We start from the raw sequence: 21,866 nt of genomic DNA on the forward strand, positions 1-21,866 counted from the left end.
GGCCACAACAGCGAGAGGCCCGCGTACCGCAAAAAAAAAAAGGAATGGCCGTTTGTTCAGTGGCCCAGGAAGGCATCAGGTGGACTCTAGTTCCTTGGCAGCAATCCCAATTAAGGTGTATTGTTTATCAGGGGGCCAATTAAGAAGATGGAATTAAGAAGAGGTCACGCCCTCTATTAAGGAGTAGTCTGAACCTGGGGAAGCAGTATGATGCTGGGGTTGGTGGGGTTCTCCTGGCCGCCCCTGGATGGAGCCTCTCATGGCCATGCCCAGATGGGGAAAGAGAATGATGGTTTTTGTACCTCTTATTAGACAGCTTTTGTAAAAAGTATTTTTAATTTTAAAAAAGGTGTTTGTTTGTTTTAAGTAGTATAGTCTGAAAGGTCAAGATGTCGCATAACTAGCCCCGAATGTTAGCTCTTTTGGTTACCGTGACACAAAAAGGAGGAGGAATGGGCTACAGAGCCAGGTGACATGCAAAAGCATTTAGTGGTGCGTGTAGCTAGTCAAGCGCCCTATTCAGCACTGATGCAGGCAGAATTGGGGACGGTGAGAGCACAGCCAGGGAAGCCCAAGCAGACACCCCTGGCCGAGTGAGCCTCTGCCCCCAGGGCTGTGGGAGGTACGGGGACAGTGGGCAGGGGTAAGACTCCACCCAGGAAGCGGTGCTGCGATCATCCCCATTTCGCTGCAAGGAGAAGCGGGTGGGGCACAGGTTAACTTGCCTGCGGAGCCACAGCTTACCGGCCGCAGGTGCTTTCAACCATCACTTTTAACTATAAGCTTCATCTGTGGTTTTGGTTTCTTTTTCCTTTTTTTAAAACATATTTTGCAAAAGCGGTTTCAAGAGCTACCAAATTTCATCAAGCCAAGGTCTAAACAAAACAACTTGTAAGGTCCCCACCATCCTGACTCACTGGGGCTGTACGGGTTTCAGCACCTTTTAGCCCCCGTCCTATCCAAGTCCCAGGCAAACTGAGACAGTTGGTCGCCAGACTCGTGGCTCACGTTCGAACACACCGACCAACAAAATGACCCCGCCCCCAAGTGGCCAGAAAGACCCTGATGGCGCTCCGACCTACTACTTTTCTGTTGCCGCAGCCTGTGCGTCCTGAGCTGGCTATTTCTGCTTTCGGAGGGGGGTTGTCTTACACCCTCCACGCGCCCCACCCCAGAGTCTTCAGTCTTTCAGGGCCCCCAAAACGCTGCGGGGCGGGGTGGTTGGTCCCCACCCCAGCGGGAGGCCCGCGACCAGCCGGGAGGGGCGCGCGGCGCTCGGAGCGCCCAGGGCCGGGCCTCTGACCCGCGCAGGCGCAGAAGCGCCCTCCCAACTCCGGTTTCATGGATTCCCAGTCCAGCTGCGTGATGGTGACTGGTAAGACGACTTTTCTGCTTTCCCACTTGCTGCTGCTTTTAGCCTGACCATGGAATGCGCACTTGCCTGATCCTGGTCATAAAGTTCCCTCATGGGGAAAAAAGAGTGGCAACTGGTGGTTCCAATAATTCCAGATGGAGCTAACTTCCTGCTATGCCCTATTAAAAATAAAAAAAAAAAAAACAGGGGACAGAGAGGCTTTTCTGTTTCTGTCCTGTCATTCACTTCAAATAACCCTTGAGTGGCATACACAGTAGGTGCCCACATGTGGCTTAGGCTCAGACCTTGTCCTTCAGCCCATCAGGGGGGAGGCAGAGGCTGGCGCCGTCTGTCCGAGTCTGGGGCCCATGTGGCATCCACTGGGGTACAGCTGCATAGCAAGGAAGGGGGAGCAGGGGACTCAGAAAGAACAGAGCCTAATAAGGCTGAGACAGTCCATCTACAGTACCCACCTCGACAGGGGCACATAGCTCCCCTACAAAACTAGAGGGCTTTTAGCCACCCAGGGAACTCTAAGCACCCTCTGAGAGCCACCAGTTAGAGACTTTGAACCCCAGAAGGTCAACTCAGAAGGAATGGTAGCCACCCACTCCTGCCTTTCGCCGGCACATTCAAAATCAACCCCAGACACCCCCAGTCGTTGTCACAGCTGGTCCCTGGAGGGCTTGATTTCTTCACAAAGCTCTTTATTTTTAGTCAGACACATTTGGCATATTTTAAGTTTTTTGAATTGTGTTGGATGAAGGAAACATTGAAGCGAGAAGGGTTCCTGTGTGTGTGGAAAATTGAAAGTTACCTATCTTAATATTTTCAGACTATAATCAAACTCCTGTTAACCTTCTGAGAAAAAGAAAGTTCTTTCGAAAACCTTTTATCTCCCTTGTTCTCATTTGTGTTATTTTGGGTATTAGAGATTGGTTCAGATTACCCTTGAATTCCTAAGGAAACTGTACCCCTGATAAATGTGACACTTGTCACAAATGAAATATGAATATTGAAGCACCAGGGCAAGGCTTAGACTCACATCAACCCCTGCCTCTGTCCTGTCAACTTGTGGTTTGCTGGCAAACTCTGGATTGTTTGATGAAGTACCTGATAATCAGCTGCGATTTGGGAATGCTCACTGGCTTCCAGAGTGTGGCCTTCCTTCATTAAAAATGCTCTGAGCTGCTAAGGGCAGTCTTTTCGTTTAATTGGTTTTGCTTCACGTGTAAATCTCACCAAGACAATTGGCACATAGACAGATGGTGGGGGAACAAGGGCTCTGACAAACTGCCTTAAGATCAAGACATTCGGACTGGCACCAAACGATGACGATGGGAGAGTGAGAAAACCTGCCTCCCTCCAGAGGGCCTCTCTTGATTCCAAGAGATTTCTCCAGCCCCTTTTCACAAGTTCCACTCGAGGGCCTGCCAAGTTTAAAGTGTAAGATTTGACCCTGCAAAACAAGAGCTTCAAACCTTCATTTGCTGAGTTGTTTTGCCTAATTGAAAACAGATAAGAAATGATCTGCATACACTGATCTGAGTATGATTCTAAAGCAGCATGTGATTTTTTCTGGTGTCACTGCATTTTTAGTATTCCTACAGTCATCCCAGGAGGTACCTGATTTCTCAGTGATTTTTCCTTAATCTCAGTATTTTCGTTTTTTTCTTTTTCTTTTTTGCTCGGCAACTCCAGCCTTATTTATTCTATAAGATTCAGTCAAAGTCAGAAAACACCACTAGCTTCCTGGGACATCGTGTCGCAAACTTTTCTATTCCCTGAGAAAGTTTCACCCTTTGTGAGTCAAACTTGCTGGTGCTCTAGACCCAGAGGTTCCAGAATTTCAGAGGCACAGCCCTCTCCAGAACTGACTCCTGCTCTAAAGACCTGAGGTCTGGGGTTTGGGGTGGAGGTGAGGTTTCAGAGGTAGGTATTTAATCGTAGCTCCTCCCCATCTCAGAATCTGATGATTTGAGAAATACATCACGGGAATCAGATAGATGGAACTCAAAATGTCAGCTGGGTTCCAGGTAAAGCTGAGTTGGAGAAAGTCACCTCTAGCTGCAGCCCAGTGCCCACCCTGAAGGGAGCCCACCAGTCACAGGCCCACTTGACAGCGGCTGACCTCCCCTACAGGGGCCAGGCAGGAACTGTTGAGCTCTGCGCATGGGCCACACTGAAGGAGAGATGAAGCAAGGGTCCCCCAGGGTCCTGGTCCCTCCTCCTGGGCACACCATCCTAAAGGGCTTGTGATGGTTAATTTCATGTGTCAACTTGACTGGGCCACGGAGTGCCCAGATATCTGGTTAAACGTTATCTGGATGTGTCTGTGATGGTGTTTTTGGAAGAGCTTTAGCATTTGAATCGGTGGGCTCAGTAAAGCAGTGCCCTCTCCAGTGTGGGTGGGCCTCATCTAATCCATTAAGGGTCTGAATAGGGTCTGAATAGAATAAAAAAGCAGAGGAGGGTTGAATTCTCTGTCTGAAGGCATGATCTGGCACATTAGTCTTCTTCTGCCCTCAAACTGGTGCTCCTGGGTCTCGGGCCTTCAGCCTTGGACTGGAATTTACTCCACTGGCTTTCCTGGGTCTCCAGCCTGTGGCTCATAATCACATGAGCCAATACCTTATAATAAATCTCTTTCTATATATATGCAGATATATATATACACACACATACATACCAGTATAGACCTCTCAATTTCTGGAGAGAGAAATAGAGGCCTAAAGTACACATGAAATCTCAACATGGAAAAGTAAGGACAGGGCCCCTGACTGATAGGCACGGTGCCCAGGCAGGGGGTTTGGGGCTGAGAAATGGTGGCATCAAATGATCAGAGAGAATCAGGGCAGAGTGAGGGTCTAGCTGTAGCCCATCCCACGCTGCCCAGAGAGACAGTATAAAAGGATTTAGCATTTGTTTAGCATCTACCAGCTTCTGGAAACAATATGTGCTGTACATGGCATTGTTTAATCTGTCCAGAGGTCCCAGGAGGTATGTAACTATAACAACTATGAAGGAGAACGCTGACACTGCTTCCTGTGTTTGAGGCAGTATTGCAAATGCTCCGTTTTATTCATTTAATCTGCACAACGCTTTTAGATTATTATAATTAGTGTGCATTTTACAGATGAGAAAATCAAGGCACTGAAGCTAAGTAACTTGCTCAACGTCACCCAGCTGCTAAGTGGTGGGGCTGAGATGCAACAACAGAAGCCTGAACCCAGACACTGAGGTCTCTGACCACTCTTGGCTGCTGTTGCGCCACGGCCTGAGCTTTGGCGGGGTCACTGCATGGTGTGGGTGCCGTAAAAATAAGCAGCTGCAACACTGAGAGGGTGACGGTGTCCTTCTCCCCAGGCAGCAGGACACATTTCCTAAGCTAGTCTCAGAGGAGGTTTGCTATCCTCCCCAAAGCAAAATTCTGTTTAACTGCGTTTTATTAGAAATCTTCATTGCAATTAAATTACATAATAGTACACAGTGTAAATAAGTGTTCCCAGTTCTAGGAACAAGCCCTTCCATCCACACACCTCATCCAGAAGCTCCTTCCCAGAGTGAGGCCTCTCCTGGGTCTCACCTTGCCCAGGCTCAGCCCCTCCAACCTCTCTGCCTCCTCCTCCCCCATGAAGTCCTGGGTCACCGCCACCTCCTCCAGGAGACTTCCCTAACCACCTCCACCCATCTTCTCTCCCCCCTCTGTATTCTGATCCTAGTTGTTGTTCAAAGCCTTGCTATTCCAAGTGTGGTCCAAGGGCCAGTAGCATCAGTACCACTGGGGAGCTTGTTAGGAATTCAGAATCTCCAGCATCACCCCAGACCTGCCCAATCAGATTCTACATTTTAATAAGATATACATGTGTATTAGCATTTGAGAAATGCTGGACCAAATCTCACACTTTTTTAAACTTTTAATTTTGAAATAATTATAGATTCACAAGAATTTGCAAAGAAAATGTATACACTGGTCCTCTGCATCTTTCACCCAGCCTCCTCCAATGTTAACATCTTCAATATCAAAGCTAAGATACTGATATTGGTATAACTCAGTATGTATGTGTGTGTGTGTGTGCACATGCATGCATAACTCTATGTGGTATTATCACGTGTGTAGCTTTGTGTAACCACCACCGTCAAGATAAATAACTGTACCAACATCACAAGGCTCCTTCGAACTACTCCTTTATAGCCACACCTACCCTTTTCCCCCATCTCTAACTCCTGGTAACCATTAATCTGTTCTTCATCTCTATAATTATGTTTATAGATGTAAATTATAATTTACAAATATTGTATTGGGTTGGCCAAAAAATCCGTTCAGGTTTTCCCATAAGAGCTTATGGAAAAACCCGAATGAACGTCTTGGCCAGCCCAATGTAAATGGAATCATGCAGTATGTATCCTTTTGAGGTTGGCTTTTTTTCACTCCGCATAATTCCCTTGAGCTTCTTCCAAGTTGTTTATACCAATAATTCCTTCATTTTTTTTTTTTTTTTGTGTGGTACGCGGGCCTCTCACTGTTGTGGCCTCTCCTGTTGCGGAGCACAGGCTCCGGATGCACAGGCTCAGCGGCCATGGCTCACGGGCCCAGCCGCTCCGCGGCATGTGGGATCTTCCCGGACGGGGGCACGAACCCGTGTCCCCTGCATCGGCAGGCGGACTCTCAACCACTGCGCCACCAGGGAAGCCCTCCTTCGCTTTTAAAGCAATTTTTTAACAGCTTTATTGAGATATAATTCTCATGCTATACAATTCACTCATTTAAAGCATACAGTTCAATGGCTTTTAGTAGTCACAGAGTTATGCGTTTCTCAACACAGTCAATTGAGAATATTTTCATTACCCCAAAAAGAAACTCGACTCCCTAATCCTCATCCCCACTCCCCCACTACGCGCGCGCACACACACACACACACACACACACACACACACACACAGAGTCAAGCTCTAGGCAACCACTAATCTACTTTCTGTCCTTATAGGTTGCCACTTCTGGACATTTCACATAAATGGAATCATACAGTTTTGTGACTGGCCTCGTTCACTGAGCGTGTTTTCAAGGTTCATCCATGTTGTAACATAACACTTCTTTTTATTGCCAAATAATATGCCACTGTATGGGTAATACCATATTTTGTTTATTCATCAGTTGATGGACACTTGGGTTGTTTCTACTTTTTTCTTTTCACAGCTGAGTAGTATTCTGTGATCTAGATGAACCACAGTTTATTTAACCTTTCGCTCATTGAAGGATATTGAGTTGGTTTCTAGCTATGAGCTATTACAAATAAAGCTGCAGTGAACATTTGTGTACAAGTTTCTGTGTGAAAATAAGTTTTCATTTCTCTGGGGTAAATGTCCAGCAGTGCAAGTGCTTGGAAGTCCACTTTCAATTTTAAAAAAAACTGTCAAACCATTTCCCAGAGTGGCAGTACCATTACATTCCTACCAACAATGTATGTGTGACCTAGTTCCTCTTCATCCTTGTCAGCTTTGGGTGTTACCAGTATTTCTATTTTAGCCACCCTGAGAGAAGTGTAGTGACATCTCATTGTGATTTTATGGCTTTTTTTAAAAATTAATTAATTTATTTTTGGCTGTGTTGGGTCTTCGTTTCTGGCAAGAGCTTTCTCGAGTTGCGGCGAGCGGGGGCCACCCTTCATCGCTGTGCGCGGACCTCTCACTATTGCGGCCTCTCGTTGCAGAGCACAGGCTCCAGACGCGCAGGCTCAATAGTTGTGGCTCACGGGCCCAGTTGCTCTGTGGCATGTGGGATCCTCCCAGACCAAGGCTCGAACCCATGTCCCCTGCATTGGCAGGCAGACTCTCAACCACTGCACCACCAGGGAAGCCCTCATTGTGATTTTAATTTGCATTTCTCTGATGGCTAATGATGTTGAAAAGTTTTTTATGTGCTTATTTGCCACCTGTATATCCTCTTCAGTGAAATGTTTCTTCATGCCTTTTGCCCATTTTCTAACTGGACTGTCTTTTTTTTTCTTTTTAATTAAATAATTTTTTATTTTTGGCTGCGTTGGGTCTTTATTGCTGCATGCAGGCTTTCTCTAGTTGTGGCAAGCGGGGGCTACTCTTCGTTGTGGTGCACAGGCTTCTCACTGCAGTGGCTTCTCTTGTTGCAGAGCACAGGCTCTAGGCGCGCAGGCTTGAGTAGTTGTGGCATGCGGGCTCAGTAGTTGTGGCTCGTGGGCTCTAGAGTGCAGGCTCAGTAGTTGTGGCTCATGGGCTTAATTGCTCTGTGACATGTGGGATCTTCCCGGACCAGGGCTCAAACCCGTGTCTCCTGCATTGGCAGGTGGATTCTTAACCACTGCGCCACCAGAAAAGTCCCTAGACTGTCTTTTAAAGTTGAGTTTTGAGAGTTTTCTTATACGATTTACATACAATGCCTTTGTCAGATATGTGATTTACAACTGTCTGCAGAGTATCTTTTCATCCTCTCAGCAGGGTCTTTTGCAGAACAAAAGGTTTTCATTTTGATGAGATCCACTTTATCAGTTTTTACTTTTATGGATCACACACTTGGTGTCAAGTCTATGGACTCTTTGCCTAACACTAGGTCCCAAGATTTTCTCCCTTTTTTTTCCCCAAAAAGTTTTATAAGTTTAGTTTTTACATTTAAGTCCATGATCAATTTTGAATTAATTTTTGTATACAGTGCAGGCTGAGGGATCCATTTTTTTTGCCTATAGGTGTCTGATTTATCCAGCCCCGTTTGTTAAAAGGCTGTCCCTCTCCATTGAATTGCTTTTGCACCTTTGTTAACAGACAACTGGGCATATTCACATGGGTGTGTTTCTGGTCCCTCAACACAGCATGCATTTTAACTGGACATGTGTGCTCACACCTTCTCGAGCCCTCCTACTTGGTGGTGGATCAGCCCCACATTCCTTTAGGGCCCCCCTACGATGCCTCACACAAGAGGACTTGGAAAATGCTTCCAGGCGGGCAAGGTTGCAAGCCTCCACAAGAAAGGGGGTGTGTGGAGTCCTTGATGGCCCAGGGAATCACAAGAGGTCCCCAAGGAGGTGCGGGGAGCAGCACAGAAGCAGAGACACCGTGGCCCAAGGCATGGCCTGAGGAAACCAGGCTTTCTTTGGTTTCAGGTTTCGGGCCCTTCCGGCAGCACCTGGTGAATTCCAGCTGGGAAGCAGTAAAGGTAAAAACCCTCTAAGCCCAGACCCAGGAGTGCACGATCCAGCTGGTTCCTTCTGTGGTTCTGAGAAAATCCAGCACGTAGGCTCCTTGGTGACCAGATCCACACGGGAGAGGAGAAAACACACACTGGGTGCCCGGGGACACGAGCTAGCTTTTTGTCCTTGGGTTGTGACTCACCTGCCCATAGGGGGCCCATCTGGCTCAGTGGTAAAGAAAACAGGCTGAAGGGACACCCCTGGGAAGGATGGGGAGTGGCCCAGGAAGGCTCTGCTGCCCTGAGAGCTGAGAACCCCTTCTGGCTGTGGAGTGTCGGGAAAGTCACTACCCCCAGCCCTGGTGTTCTCATTCATGACATGGGAGAATAATAGTGCTGATGTTACAGGGTCGTTCTGAGGAGTAAAAGAGGTAGGTGTGTGAAGCAAGTAAGTCTGTAAAAGCAGCTTTTTTAAAGCATAGTGCCTGGCACAGGGTAAGAGCTTAATACATGGTTATAATTATAAACAACATGGCTTCATTTTTAAGAAAGCAGCCAGGAGAGAGCATGTCCTCAGACAGGGCGTGAAGAGGGGTCTCATCCGTAGAACAGAGCTCTCCACCCTGAAGCAATTGCCCCACTCCTACCAGTCCCCACACGGTGTCATTTAGAGGCTCAGAGCACAGCTGGCTACTTATTCACACTTGACCATCAATTTCATGCTTCTGTTGGATCAAGCCAAAGGTAGGATCTTGAGTCTGTTCTCAGAGTTACCCAGTCAAGCTGAAAATGCAGCAAAACCACTTGAATCGTGCGTTTGCAGCCACTGTAGCATTCATTTTTTAGCCTGTCCACACAGACGCGGTCAAGGAAACTCTCCACTCTTGAGTTAGAACTTGGGTTTTTTTCAACCAGCAAAAAAACTCAGAGAACCCCAGACTCACTGCCAAGACTCACTGCTGCACACAACATGCCAGAAAGGCCAGGTCAGGGCTTTATGAGTTCCTGGGTGTTTGTAGCCAGTTCCTCGAAAAACAGGACTTTTTCTGCTGAATCCCAAATGGGCCCTGAGTCCTTCTTTTTGTGCCTCAGTTTTCTTATCTGTAAAATGGGAAGGTTGTGATGACTACAGGAATTAACACACATAAAGCCCTCAGAGCATGGCAGGGCAACTGCTGGTTCTCACAAATTTCATTCTTATTACTAAGAAGCTATTCTACCCGTCAGTTTTCTCAGTTGTGGGCAAATAGAATTGGACTTTGGAGATCCACACAGGAAATGGAATGAGGGAGGGGATTATTTTGTAGACTCAAGATTCACAATAAAGCTGGAGAATCAGGGCAGAAGGGCAGAAACAGAAGCAGGCCGGGGGTTTCCAGGAAGAGGTAGTAGAATGGCAAACTAGGTGCTCTGAGCATCCCTTCCCCTGTAGATAAACTAGATAAGATAGAACTTCTGTGCATTGCTGGACACGTAGTAGTAAAGGAAAGCCCATATACGTCATGCCATGCACAGAAATACATCACACATACCCAGGGCTGCAGCCTGAAGGGGTGAGGGTCAGCACCCCCACCCTAACACACAAAAGGCAGGGGGGCACGTGCCATTATCAACATTGTTTTTAGCAAAGGGGATAGAATGAAACCAAGGCTCTTACTGTAAGCCAGACCCTTGAAAGGAGATCCTGTGGTCTCTAGCACCCCTGACTCCCAGCAAAGCATATGCAATTTCTCTTGAGGATTTAAAACCTTAGATTTTCCACAAACTAAGATAAACTAAACATTTATTTCCAATCAAAGATCACCAAATATTCAAAGAAACAAACTACCCTCAGTAAGAATGAGCAGAAGCAGATTTAGAACCTCAAAAACTTGTTCTAAATCATTCTGCTAGATATTATCAGAAAATAACATAATTATATATGGAATGCTTGAAGAAGTAATGATAAAATCACAAAAACTATCAAAAGATTAGGCAAATTGAAAAAGGGAGCAATAGAGCTTATAGAAATTTAAAACACAATTGTTGAAGTGAAGAATTTAACAGATGACTTAAAAGACAGTTTAGAATTATGCTAAGTGAAAGATGCCACTCACCAAAGACCACATATTATATGATTACATTTAGATGAATGTCCAGATGAAGCAAATCTATTGAGACATAAAGTAGATTAGTGGTTGCCTAGGGCAGGTGAGTGGGGGATTGGGGGAAATAGGGAGTGACTGTTAACGGGTATGGGTTTTTTTTAGGGTTGATGAAAAGGTTCTAAAATTGACTGTGGTGATGGTTGCACAACTCTGTGAATATACTAGAAGGCAATGAATTATAGACTTTAAATGGGTAAATTGTATGGTATGTGAAATACATGTAAATGGCAGTTTAGAAACAGATAAGAAAAATTAATGAACTAGAAGATAGCTCTGATGATATTGTTTAAAGGGCAGCATAAAGAGATGGACAATGAAATGAAAAAAATTAAGAAATATGGATAATAAAATGAGATATTTGAACATATGTTTATTTGGAGTTCCATAAGGAGAGAATGAATGAAATAAAGCACTAGCCAAAGAGGTAATGGTTGAGACTATTGCAGAATTGGATGAAAGACATAAATCCACAGAGATAAGAAGTATAAAATATACCAAGCAAAAACAAATAAAATCAATACATATACACATCACAGTAAAACTGCAGAAAACCAAAGACAAGGAGATTTGAAAGTAGTCAGGGAAAAAGACAGGTCACCTACAAAAGACAATACAATTAGACTGAGAGTAAACTTTTCAAAAACAACAATAAAAGCCAGAAAACAGTGGAGTAACATCATCAAAATGCTGGAAAAATATTGTCAACCTGAAATTGCATACCGAGCAAAATTATTTTTCAAAACAAGGATGAAATGAAGACATTTTCATTAAAGCAAGCATCAAGAGTTTACTACCAGCAGGCACAACCCTAAAGGAACATGTAAAGGATATCATTCAGAAGGAAGGAAAATTATCCCAGAAAGATGGTGTGAGATGCAAAGAGGAATTGTGAGCCCAAAGGTAAAATCTAAACTAGCATTATTTATTAATAATGATAATAATAATAAATGGCTAATTGTAAGTTTAAAAATAAAGGATTGAACTAAAATATAGGACAATGAAGGCATAGAAGTTAAGATGAGTGATTGAAGTTTAAGTCTTCTAAGGCCCTTGTATAGACAGGCATCCTGATATCAAATTCAGACTTTGTTAAATTATATATATTTATATTTATATATAATATATATATTAATTGAAGTATAGTTGATTTACAACGTTGTATTAGTTTCAGGTGTACAGCAAAGTGATTCAATTGTATATATGTATATATATAGCTGAATATATATATATATATTCTTTTTCAGATTCTTTTCCATTATAGGTTATTACAAGGTATTGAATATAGTTCCCTTTGCTATATACAGTAGGCCATTGTTGTTTATATATTTTATATATATAGTGATGTGTATCTTAATCCCAAACTCCTAACTTATCCCTCCCCACCTTTCCCCTTTAGTAACTGTAAATTTGTTTTCTATGTCTATGAGTCCATTTCTATTTTATAAATAAGTTCATTTGTATCATTTTTTTAGATTCCACATATAAGTGATATCATATGATATTTGTCTTTCTCTGTCTGACTTACTTCACTTAGTATGATAATCTCTAGGTCCATCCGTGTTCCTGCAAATGGCATTATTTTATTCTTTTTTATGGCTGAGTAATATTCCATTGTGTATATGTACCATATCTTCTTTAACCATTCATCTGTTGGTGGACACTTATGTTGTTTCCATGTCTTGGCAATTGTGAATAGTGCTGCTATGAACGTTAGAGTGCATGTATCTTTTTGAATTAGAGTTTTCGTCTCTTCTGGATATAGGTCCAGGAGTGGGATTGCTGGCTTATATGGTAACTCTATTTTTAGTTTTTTAAGAAACCTCTGTACTGCTCTCCATAGTGACTGCACCAATTTATTCCCACCAACAGTGTAAGAAGCTTCCCTTTCTCTACACCCTCCCCAGCATTTATTATTTGTAGACTTTCTGATGATGGCCATTCTGACTGGTGTGAAGTGGTACCTCATTTTAGTTTTGATCTGCGTTTCTCTAATAATTAGTGATGTTGAGCATCTTTTCATGTTCCTGTTGGGCATTTGTATGTCTTCTTTGGAGAAATGTCTATTTAGGTCTTCTGCCCATTTTTTGATTGGGTTGTTTGTTTTTTTGATATTGAGCTGTATGAGCTGTTTGTATATTTTGGAAATTAATCCCTGTGGGTTGCATCATTTGCAAATATTTTCCTCTAGTCTGTAGGTTGTCTTTTCATTTTGTTTATGGTTTCCTTTTCTGTGCAAAAGCTTTTAAGTTTAATTAGCCATTTGTTTCTTTTTGCTTTTATTAACATTAGGAGATGGATTCAAAAAATATATTGCTACAATTTATGTCAGAGAACAATCTGCCTATGTTTTCCTCTAGGAGTTTTATCGTATCTGGTCTTACAATTTTATAGTGTCTGGTCTTTTATGGTCTTTAATGCATTTTCAGTTTATTTTTTTATATGGTATTAGAGAATGTTCTTTTTTTCTTTTCTTTGCTTTTTCAGCCACACCACACATGCAGCATGTGGAACTTCCCCAGCCAGAGATCAAACCCACGCCCCCTACAGTGGAAGCATGGAGTCTTAACCCCTGGACCACCAGGGAAGTCCCAGGAGAATGTTTTAATTTCATTATTTTACATGGAGCTGTCAGGTTTTCCCAGCACCACTTATTGAAGAGACTGTCTTTTCTCCATTGTATATTTTTGCCTCCTTTGTTGTAGATTAATTGACCATAAGTGCAGGGGTTTATTTCTGGGCTTTCTATCCTGTTCCATTGATCTATGTGTCTGTTTTTGTGCCAGTACCATACAGTTTTGATTAATGTAGCTTTATAGTAGTGTGAAGTCAGAGAATATGATTCTTCCAGCTCCATTCTTCTTTCTCAAGATTGTTTTGGCTATTCAGGGTCTTTTTTGTTTCCATACAAATTTTTAAAAATTTTTTGGTTCTAGTTCTGTGAAGAATACCATTGGTAATTTGATAGGGATTGCATTGAATCTAGATTGCCTTGGGTAGTATGGTCATTTTAACAATATTGTTTCTTCCAATTCAAGAACATGTTATATCTGTCCATCTGTTTGTGTCATCTTCCATTTCTTTCATCAGTGTCTTATAGTTTTCTGAGTACAGGTTTTGTTTCCTTAGGTAGGTTTATTCCTAGATATTTTATTCTTTTTGATGAAATGGTAAATGGAATTGTTTCCTTAATTTCTCTTTCTGATGTTTCCTTGTTAGTGTATAGAAATGCAATGGATTTCTGTATATTAATTTTGTATCCTGCAACTTTACTGAGTTCATTGATGAGCTCTAGTAGTTTTCTGGTGGTATCTTTAGGATTTTCAATGTATAGTCATTGCAAACAGTGAAGTTTCACTTCTTCCTTTCCAGTTTGGATTCTTTTTATTTGCTTTTCTTCTCTGATTGCTGTGGCTGGGAATTCCAAAACAATATTGAATAAAAGTGGGAAAGAGGGGCATCCTTATCTTGTTCCTGATCTTAGAGGGAATGCTTTTAGATTTGCACCATTGAGTATGATGTTTGCTGTGGGTTTGTCACGTATGGCCTTTATTATGCTGAGGTATGTTCCCTCTACACCCACATTCTGGAGAGTTTTATCATAAATGGATGTTGAATTTTATCAAAAGCTTTTTCTGCATCTATTGAGATGATCATATGGTTTTTATTCTTCAGTTTGTTAATGTGGTGAATCACACTGATTGATTTGTGGATATTGAAAAAATCCTTCCATCCCTGGGATAAATCCCAATTATATATGTGTGGCAAAATTTCAAGAGTAACTATGAAAGAGTAGAAATAGAGTACATGGTTTCCAAGAGAGCAGGGAAACAAAACAGAATAAGAAAAAAATGAACAAAACTTTAATCAAAGGGACCAAAAAAATCACCCCATAGGAAACAAGGTAGATGAATACACTGTTGCTGTCCAGCTGAATACTAGTTATTGTAGCTTGTCCCAATGGCACTGGCTGCTGCATACTCCCAGTGGCATTATTGTTACCCTGGGAAGATGGATGTTTCTTCTATCAGAGAGATTTGCTCGTGATTCAGAGTCAAAGATGAGTGCGCCTGATTGGTTGATCCTGGCCTGGCCACAGTGAGACTGACCTTTTCAGCATTTGTCGGGGGAGCCAGGCTCTATCTGCCACCAAGACCCCAATATTAGGGGTTGCCCCAAATCAGAGGAAGGCCAAAGAAATAACAATGTTGATATGGATATAAAATATTAAGTCAACTCTTCTTAGTTCAACCTATATTTATTCAGTTCCTGATTTGGAAGACAGTCTACTAACACATCAATCTCTTCCTGTTCCTATTCCACCCCAGCCAGGTGTACTGCAGTACAATTCTGACACTAACCCCCTGGAGTACACACAAATTTCACAGATTAAGGGCAAAGTTCTCCACAAGACTGCCCCCGCTTCAGACACCAGCTGCATTTCAGGGGTCCTCAGGTCACCTGTGCTTTGGGAAAATTCAGGAATTTTCATGACCCCCACAGTTTTGATAATTTGCTAGAATGACACACAGAGCTCAGAAAAGCACTAAACTTACCATTTTTTAAAATAAAGGATACATATGGGTTGAATTCTGGATGGGTCCCAAATGCAGAAGTTTCATGCCCTCTCCCCACAGAGTCAGGGCGCATCACCCTTCTGGCACATCAATGCATTCATCAACCAGGAAGCACCATGGAACCTCCACATGCAGAGTTTTATTGGTGCTTCATTGTGTAGGCAAGGTTGGTTAAATCACTGGCCATGTGATTGAACTCAGTCTCCAGTCTACTTCCCCTCCCTGAAGGTCAGGCAGCTGAAAGTCCCCACCCTCTAGTCATGTGGCTGGCTTTTCTGGTGACCAGGTCCCATCCTGCAGCTATCAAGGAACCACCATGAGGCACCCCAGCAGCATAACAAAGATACCCCTGTTGCTCCAGAAATTCCAAGAATTTTGAAGCTCTCTGCCTGGAACTGGAGACAAAGACCAGATATACTCTTTCTCATATCACAGTTCCCTAGAGGGGTTCCTGTGTAGGGAGAGGAGATGGCTCATGAATAAGATAATTATAACCCAGAGCAGATTCTGAGAAGTGCTACATTATGAGACTCTGAAGAGGAAAAGATTAATTTCATTCTGGAGAACGTATGAAAGAAAGGAACCTAAAACAAAGTGAGAAAAAGCTGCACCCCTGGGAGGTCACTGGGAAGGCCATCTGGAAGCAGCAGTGAAGGACAGGATAAAGGCAAGAGGGAATAAATTCTCTAAACCACCATGCGCTGGGTGCTCCAGACACTTCATGCAGAATGGCTTGCTGAATTCTTCCTACAGTCCAAAGAGGTTGATACTGTTATTCCCATTTTGCAGGTGAGGAAATGGGTGCTCAGAGGTTGGCTATCTGGCCTGGGGACATGTGCCAGGAAATGGCCATGCCTAGATTCCAGTCTCAGGTGGTCCTGCTGAGTGAAGTCCAGGTTCAGCCCACTTGCCTCACTCTTCCCCTGGGGGAAATTAACACTTGGTTCAGAAGAAGAGGACCTCTTCCAGCACAAGAATGGCTTTTAGGGAATTCCCTGGCTGTCCAGTGGTTAGGACTCGGTGCTTTCACTGCCGGGGCCCAGGTTCAATCCCTGGTTGGGAAACAGATCCTGCAAGCCGTGTGGCATGGCCAAAAAAAAAAAAAAAAAAAAAGAATGGCTTTTAAACTTCCTAGAACTCAAGAAATATCAAGACCCACTACCCAGTGACCCAGGGGTGAGCAAAGTGAGGCTATTCACCCAAATGCCTCAGCCCTACATCCACGTCATCATGGCTGGCTTTCTGTCATGAGTTCATCTTTACCGTCTTTGAAGCTCTCCCGCCAGTGCCTGAGACACAGACAAGATGATCTGCTGCTTGGTCTTCTTGCTCACAATGTGACCAGAACAGAAACCTTCTTACCAGCTGATGAGGAAGCAAACCCAAGCCCAGCTTCAGTGCCCTCTGCCACCCATTTGCCTTCTCCACGGGTCCCTGCTATCCATCTCTAGCTTCTTCTTTCTCCTTCTTTCTGGTGTTGTGCTCCAGGGCAGAGGCACTGGCAGTCTCTTTAAAGGCTACTTCACTCTCAGTCCTCAGACCAGGCTCTCTTCCTGCACCATCTACGGTTATTCAGTGACCTCCACTAATGTGTGTGTAGACTCCGCTCAGTGTTAGACCTTCTGATTCTGGTTTGGGACCTCCCTGGGAGTATCCACTGAAAGTGCCAGCATATGGCCAACAGAGCATCTGTTGTAAGGCTAATCATCTAAGTTAGGTATTAAGACAAAGGTCCAAGCTAGTTCAGATATATACATTGGACCCATTATACAGATATAGAAACAGGCTTAGATGGACTAAATAATGCACAAGAGGGCACACACCTCCCAGAGTCAGTATAAGCAGCACACTGTCTGTGGAGACCAGCATCAACATACCCCCATCCCCACAGAGGGCCTGGCCTGAAGCAAGCCTTCCAGTGGCTATGTGTTGACTGGATACGTGAATGATTGTCATTCTTTTCTATCCTCCTGCATCCTCCCACTGGAAGTCAACCTTGTGAATACCAACGTCTCATGAGTACCTGCTCCATGCCAGGCATTGTAAGTGGGGATGTATGAAATGATAGAGAGGGAAAAGAGTGCAGTTCTACACTCAACAGCATTTCACCTCTGAGATTATTTCACCTCTAAATAATAACTTGAATGCATTTTTGTTGTGGTTGCTCTTAAATGGGAGATTGTTTTAAAAGAAGGAAAATACAGAAAAATAATATAAATGCTAAAAGTTCCCAATGAACAAAGGCATCTCCTATAAACTCCCAGAAGGGTGACTTAACGCTATTTATCAACAGCATGTACCAAAGACTTTAACACTAGGCTGGCCTGTGCTGGGCACCCTGCCCTCCCCAGTCGTAAGCCTCATCCCCTGACTGATGCAATGGCTGAGCATTATCTCCTGGTTTCTGAACGCTTTCATTTTGGAGCCAGTACCACCTCATATTCTTTCAAAAGAAATTATGTCCTGAACTCTTTTAGAAGTGCCTGAGCCTGGAAAGGCAGCAAATAAAACAAGGGTTTTGTAAAACACACCCTGGGTCAGTTGGGCTAGGATATTATATAACTGCACTTAAAATAAACCCAGGCTGGGGGGCCAAGAGATCAGAGCTCTTGCCAGATTTGATCAACTTGATATGCAGAATAGCTTCTCTATACTCCAGAGATGAGGTGGCTTTGTGCCTTTCTTACATGTTGCTTTAAAAAAGCATAATAAAAACAAAATTTTTTTAATAAATAAATAAATAAAAATTAAAAAATTAAAAAAAAAAGGCATAATAAAGAACAAAAGGCAGTGAATCAGAAGAGAAAAAGAAGCACCAAGCTGAAGAATGCTTTAGAATGAAGGATGAGTTGTGCAGACTACACTCAGGGACAGACAGGTAACTGCTTGCCTTTCCAAGTAGAAGTAAATTGTTTCTTTTGATTCTGCTTTATTTTCTTTCCTAAAATCCCATGATAAAACTTTTTCCAACCTAGGGGAAAACGGACCATATGTATGACAGACAGTTTTGAACATTTTTTCAATCTGGCCCGCAGTGGGGTTTGTTTTGTTTTCTTGATTAATACAGGAAGATCTGGGATAAAAGTCACCAGCATGAGGATACAAGGAGACCCCAACATCTCCCTGTAATGTGCAGGGACCTCACCTGTGATAGCAACCAGCTCAGTGCCAATCATTTCCGGGGCAACCACTTGGATGGGTTGTGTGGAATTTGACCTCGAAGGCTGGATAACCCCAACTCACTTGAACCCTTTTTCATGATTTCTTATACCTTATTTCTTTAATCCGGCGACTGTGTAGTGTGAACCCATCTTATGGGTTGGAAGAGAAGTAGCCATATTACTGTCCACAGTTCGTGCTGGCCCCTGTACAGCCTGAAGTAAGACTGTCCTTGTATCCTCATTTTGAAATGGCACAAGGATATGGAGAATATGTGAGCCCATGATGAAGAGCCTGGCCCTGGGCAGAAGGCTTGCTCCCATAGCAGTGGGAGCCCACACAAGCAGCCTGGCCGCAGGGCCCCCCGCCGCGAGGATGAAGAGGAAACCCACACCTCGGTGGAGGAAGCCCCTCCCAGTCCGTGCTCATGAGGAGTGTCTGCTGTAGCTTCACAGCCTCCCTGTAAACTGTGCTTTTATTAAGCACTCAGGCAAATGCATTTAGTCTGCTTATCTGGAGGAAAAACTGCCATTTACAGACAAGTGAGTCAAATGTTTACTTCTCATTACACCCTAAATCCGTCCCCACATTGACAGGACGACAAATCAGAAAAAGCAGAGTAAGATCTTTTAAAATGACACCAGCACCTTTCCAGGGTCTTACTGGGGGTCCCCCTACCCCCACCCCTGACCCCAGCAAACGTGGAGTCCTCAATTCCCTCCTGGTGCCAAAGTAGAGCAGACTCTCTGACTGGTGTTCTGTGTGTTTGTTTGCTTGTTTTTTGCGGTACGCGGGCCTCTCACTTTTGTGGCCTCTCCCGTTGTGGAGCACAGACTCCGGACGCGCGGGCTCAGCGGCCATGGCTCACGGGCGCAGCCGCTCCGCGGCATGTGGGATCTTCCCGGACCGGGACACGAACCCGTGTCCCCTGCATCGGCAGGCGGACTCTCAACCACTGCGCCACCAGGGAAGCCCTGTGTTCATTTTAAATTATGTTTTTATTTAAAAATACATTGAGATGTACAGAAAAGTCGTGAAGATAGTACAGAGCGTTCCCATATACACACTGCCCCACCACCAGTTTCCCCTATCATTAACATCTTACACATCATACATTAGTATGGTACATTTGTCACAATGAATGAACCAGTATTAATATATTATTATTAACTGAAGTCCATAGTTTATTCCGATTTCCTTAGTTTTCACCCAGCATCCTTTTCCTGTCCCAGGGTCCTCTCCAGGATGACACATTACACTTATTCCTCATGTGTCCTTAGGCTCCTCTGGTCTTTGACAGTTTCTTAGAGTTTCCTTGTTTTTGGTGGCTTTGACAGTTTTGAGGAGTACTGGTCCGGTATTTTATAGACTGTCCTTCAGTTGGGATCTGTCTGATGCTTTTCTCATGATTAGACAAGTAGGCTTGGGGAGGAAGAACAGAGGTCAAGTACCATTCTTATCCCATAATATCAGGGGCACATACTGTTGATGTGACTGATCACCATTGACATTGACCTTGATCACCTGGCTGAGGGAGTCCTTCCCAGTTTCTCACTGTAAAGTTGCTTTCTCCCCCTCTTTATACTTCACTCTTTGGAAGGAGATCTCTGGGTGCCGCTCACACTCAAGGAGTGAAGAATTATGTCCCCTTGAGGACAGAGTGTCTCCATAAATTGTTTGGGATGTGTCTGCATGGAAGATTTGGCTCTTCCTGCCTCACCTGTTGATGTATTTATGTAATCATTTCTTTATGTCAGTATGGACTCATGGATAATTATTTTATACTTTGGGTTATGGCTTGCTTCCTTATCAAAGTCCATCTTCTCCTGAAACCTTTCCCACCTCCTATACTATCCCTGCTTACTAACACACCTCTTCCAAGGGAAACACAAGATCCCACATTTCATTTTCCACCATTGAAAGTTAGACTAAGGTGGACACTTTTTTAAATTAACTGCATTCCTTTTATATATAAATCTGCTTGGGACTTCCCTGGTGGCACAGTGGTTAAGAATCTGCCTGCCAATGCAGGGGAGATGGCTTCCAATCTCTGGCCTGGGAAGATCCCACATACCGCGGAGCAACTAAGCCTGTGCACTACAACTACTGAGCCTGCACTCTAGAGCCCACGTGCCACAACTACTGAGCCCGTGTGCTGTAACTCCTGAAGCCCACGTACCTAGAGCCCATGCTCCATAACAAGAGAAGCCACTGCGATGAGAAGCCTGTGCACCGCAACGAAGAGTAGTCCCCATTTGCCACAACTAGAGAAAGCCCGCGCACAGCAACGAAGACCCAGTGTAGTCAAAAAAAAAAAAACTGCTTGTACCCCTGTCCTTATCACATCACTTATCATATTTCATTGATGCAAAGAGCCATTTCTATTTTTTTCCGGACGCACAGGCTCAGCGGCCATGGCTCACGGGCCCAGCCGCTCCGCGACCTGTGGGATCTTCCCGGACCAGGGCACAAACCCGTGTCCCCTACATCGGCAGGCGGACTCTCAACCACTGCGCCACCAGGGAAGCCCCACTTCCAGTTTTTTAAACAACATTTTGGCATCCTGAAATCAGACGAATCTTACAGTCAATTCTATCTTACACTTTGTTACAGTTGAGCAGAGCTTTTGCTTTCTTGGTGGTTTATACAATAATGCTTTGCGTTCACTCTCTGGGCTCAGATTTGATGAAATACATCATGTCTTTTCTGGATTACACACCCTGTCAGCATAGGAAACACTCTGGCCTATTTATCTTGCTCTGTGGAATCCACACCAGAATCTTGAGGGCTTTAGGTTTGTATATGTGTTGCCATAAATATGATGAAAATATATCCTGCAACACACACAGTCTAACACCAGAGAAAAGTACACAAACAAGTGTGACCCTGGAGATCAGGCATCAGAATGTCAGCTTGAACTGGGACTCAAAGACAACCCTTAGCTCCTCTGGGGAGGGACAGAGCTTTTGGAGAAACAAACAAACGAAAGAGGCTATTAGCAATGGTTTTTCTCATCTTCATCCTCATATCCACATTAGAAGCACGTTTCACATTTTGAAAAAACGTTGGCATTACATTAGGGATGCTACACCTGGGATTCCAAAACCCATGGAGGTCCTGGTGGGCCTGAAGTTTGTGAGCCAATTTGAGACACCACTGATGGGTCCCAGGCCTCTGAACTAACATCTAAGCACAGGTAATCACGCTGCACCCCCGACCAGCCTTGGTAAGGTTACACTTCTCTGGGATGCTCCTGACTCTCCCAGCTTTGGGTCCCACCCCCCTCACAAGCTGCACCTTCTCTCTGGGCAGGAAGATGTGCTGATGCAGTGTTTCCTCTCTCGCAGGCATTTGCAAAAATATCTAGACAGGAACTGTTGAACCCAAAGCATCTATGGAGGTGAGATTTCAGGCCCTGGGTTCCCCAGAGATGGGGATATGGCTGGGGAGCCGTAAGATGCGTTCGGGATAGCAGT

General features: G+C 44.0%; 1 protein-coding gene across 2 annotated transcripts in view; it reads left to right on the plus strand.

Moving 5' to 3' along the window:
• The first annotated feature begins 1,023 nt into the window (after positions 1 to 1,023).
• PGPEP1L (pyroglutamyl-peptidase I like) overlaps positions 1,024 to 21,866 on the plus strand; it is a 49,354-nt gene continuing 28,511 nt past the window's right edge. Inside the window, exons 1-2 of one of the 2 annotated variants that reach the window (XM_029238919.1) lie at positions 1,024 to 1,375; positions 8,485 to 8,537. In XM_029238919.1, the coding sequence (XP_029094752.1) occupies positions 1,342 to 1,375; positions 8,485 to 8,537 (87 nt within the window). In that variant the 5' untranslated portion in view covers positions 1,024 to 1,341. The remainder of the gene's footprint in view (positions 1,376 to 8,484; positions 8,538 to 21,866) is intronic. The other variant, XM_029238921.1, reaches the window with a different exon arrangement.

This window comes from Monodon monoceros, unplaced genomic scaffold, assembly GCF_005190385.1.
Source record: "Monodon monoceros isolate NGI ecotype Baffin Bay Population unplaced genomic scaffold, NGI_Narwhal_1 Super_Scaffold_21, whole genome shotgun sequence".
Taxonomy (NCBI): domain Eukaryota; kingdom Metazoa; phylum Chordata; class Mammalia; order Artiodactyla; family Monodontidae; genus Monodon; species Monodon monoceros.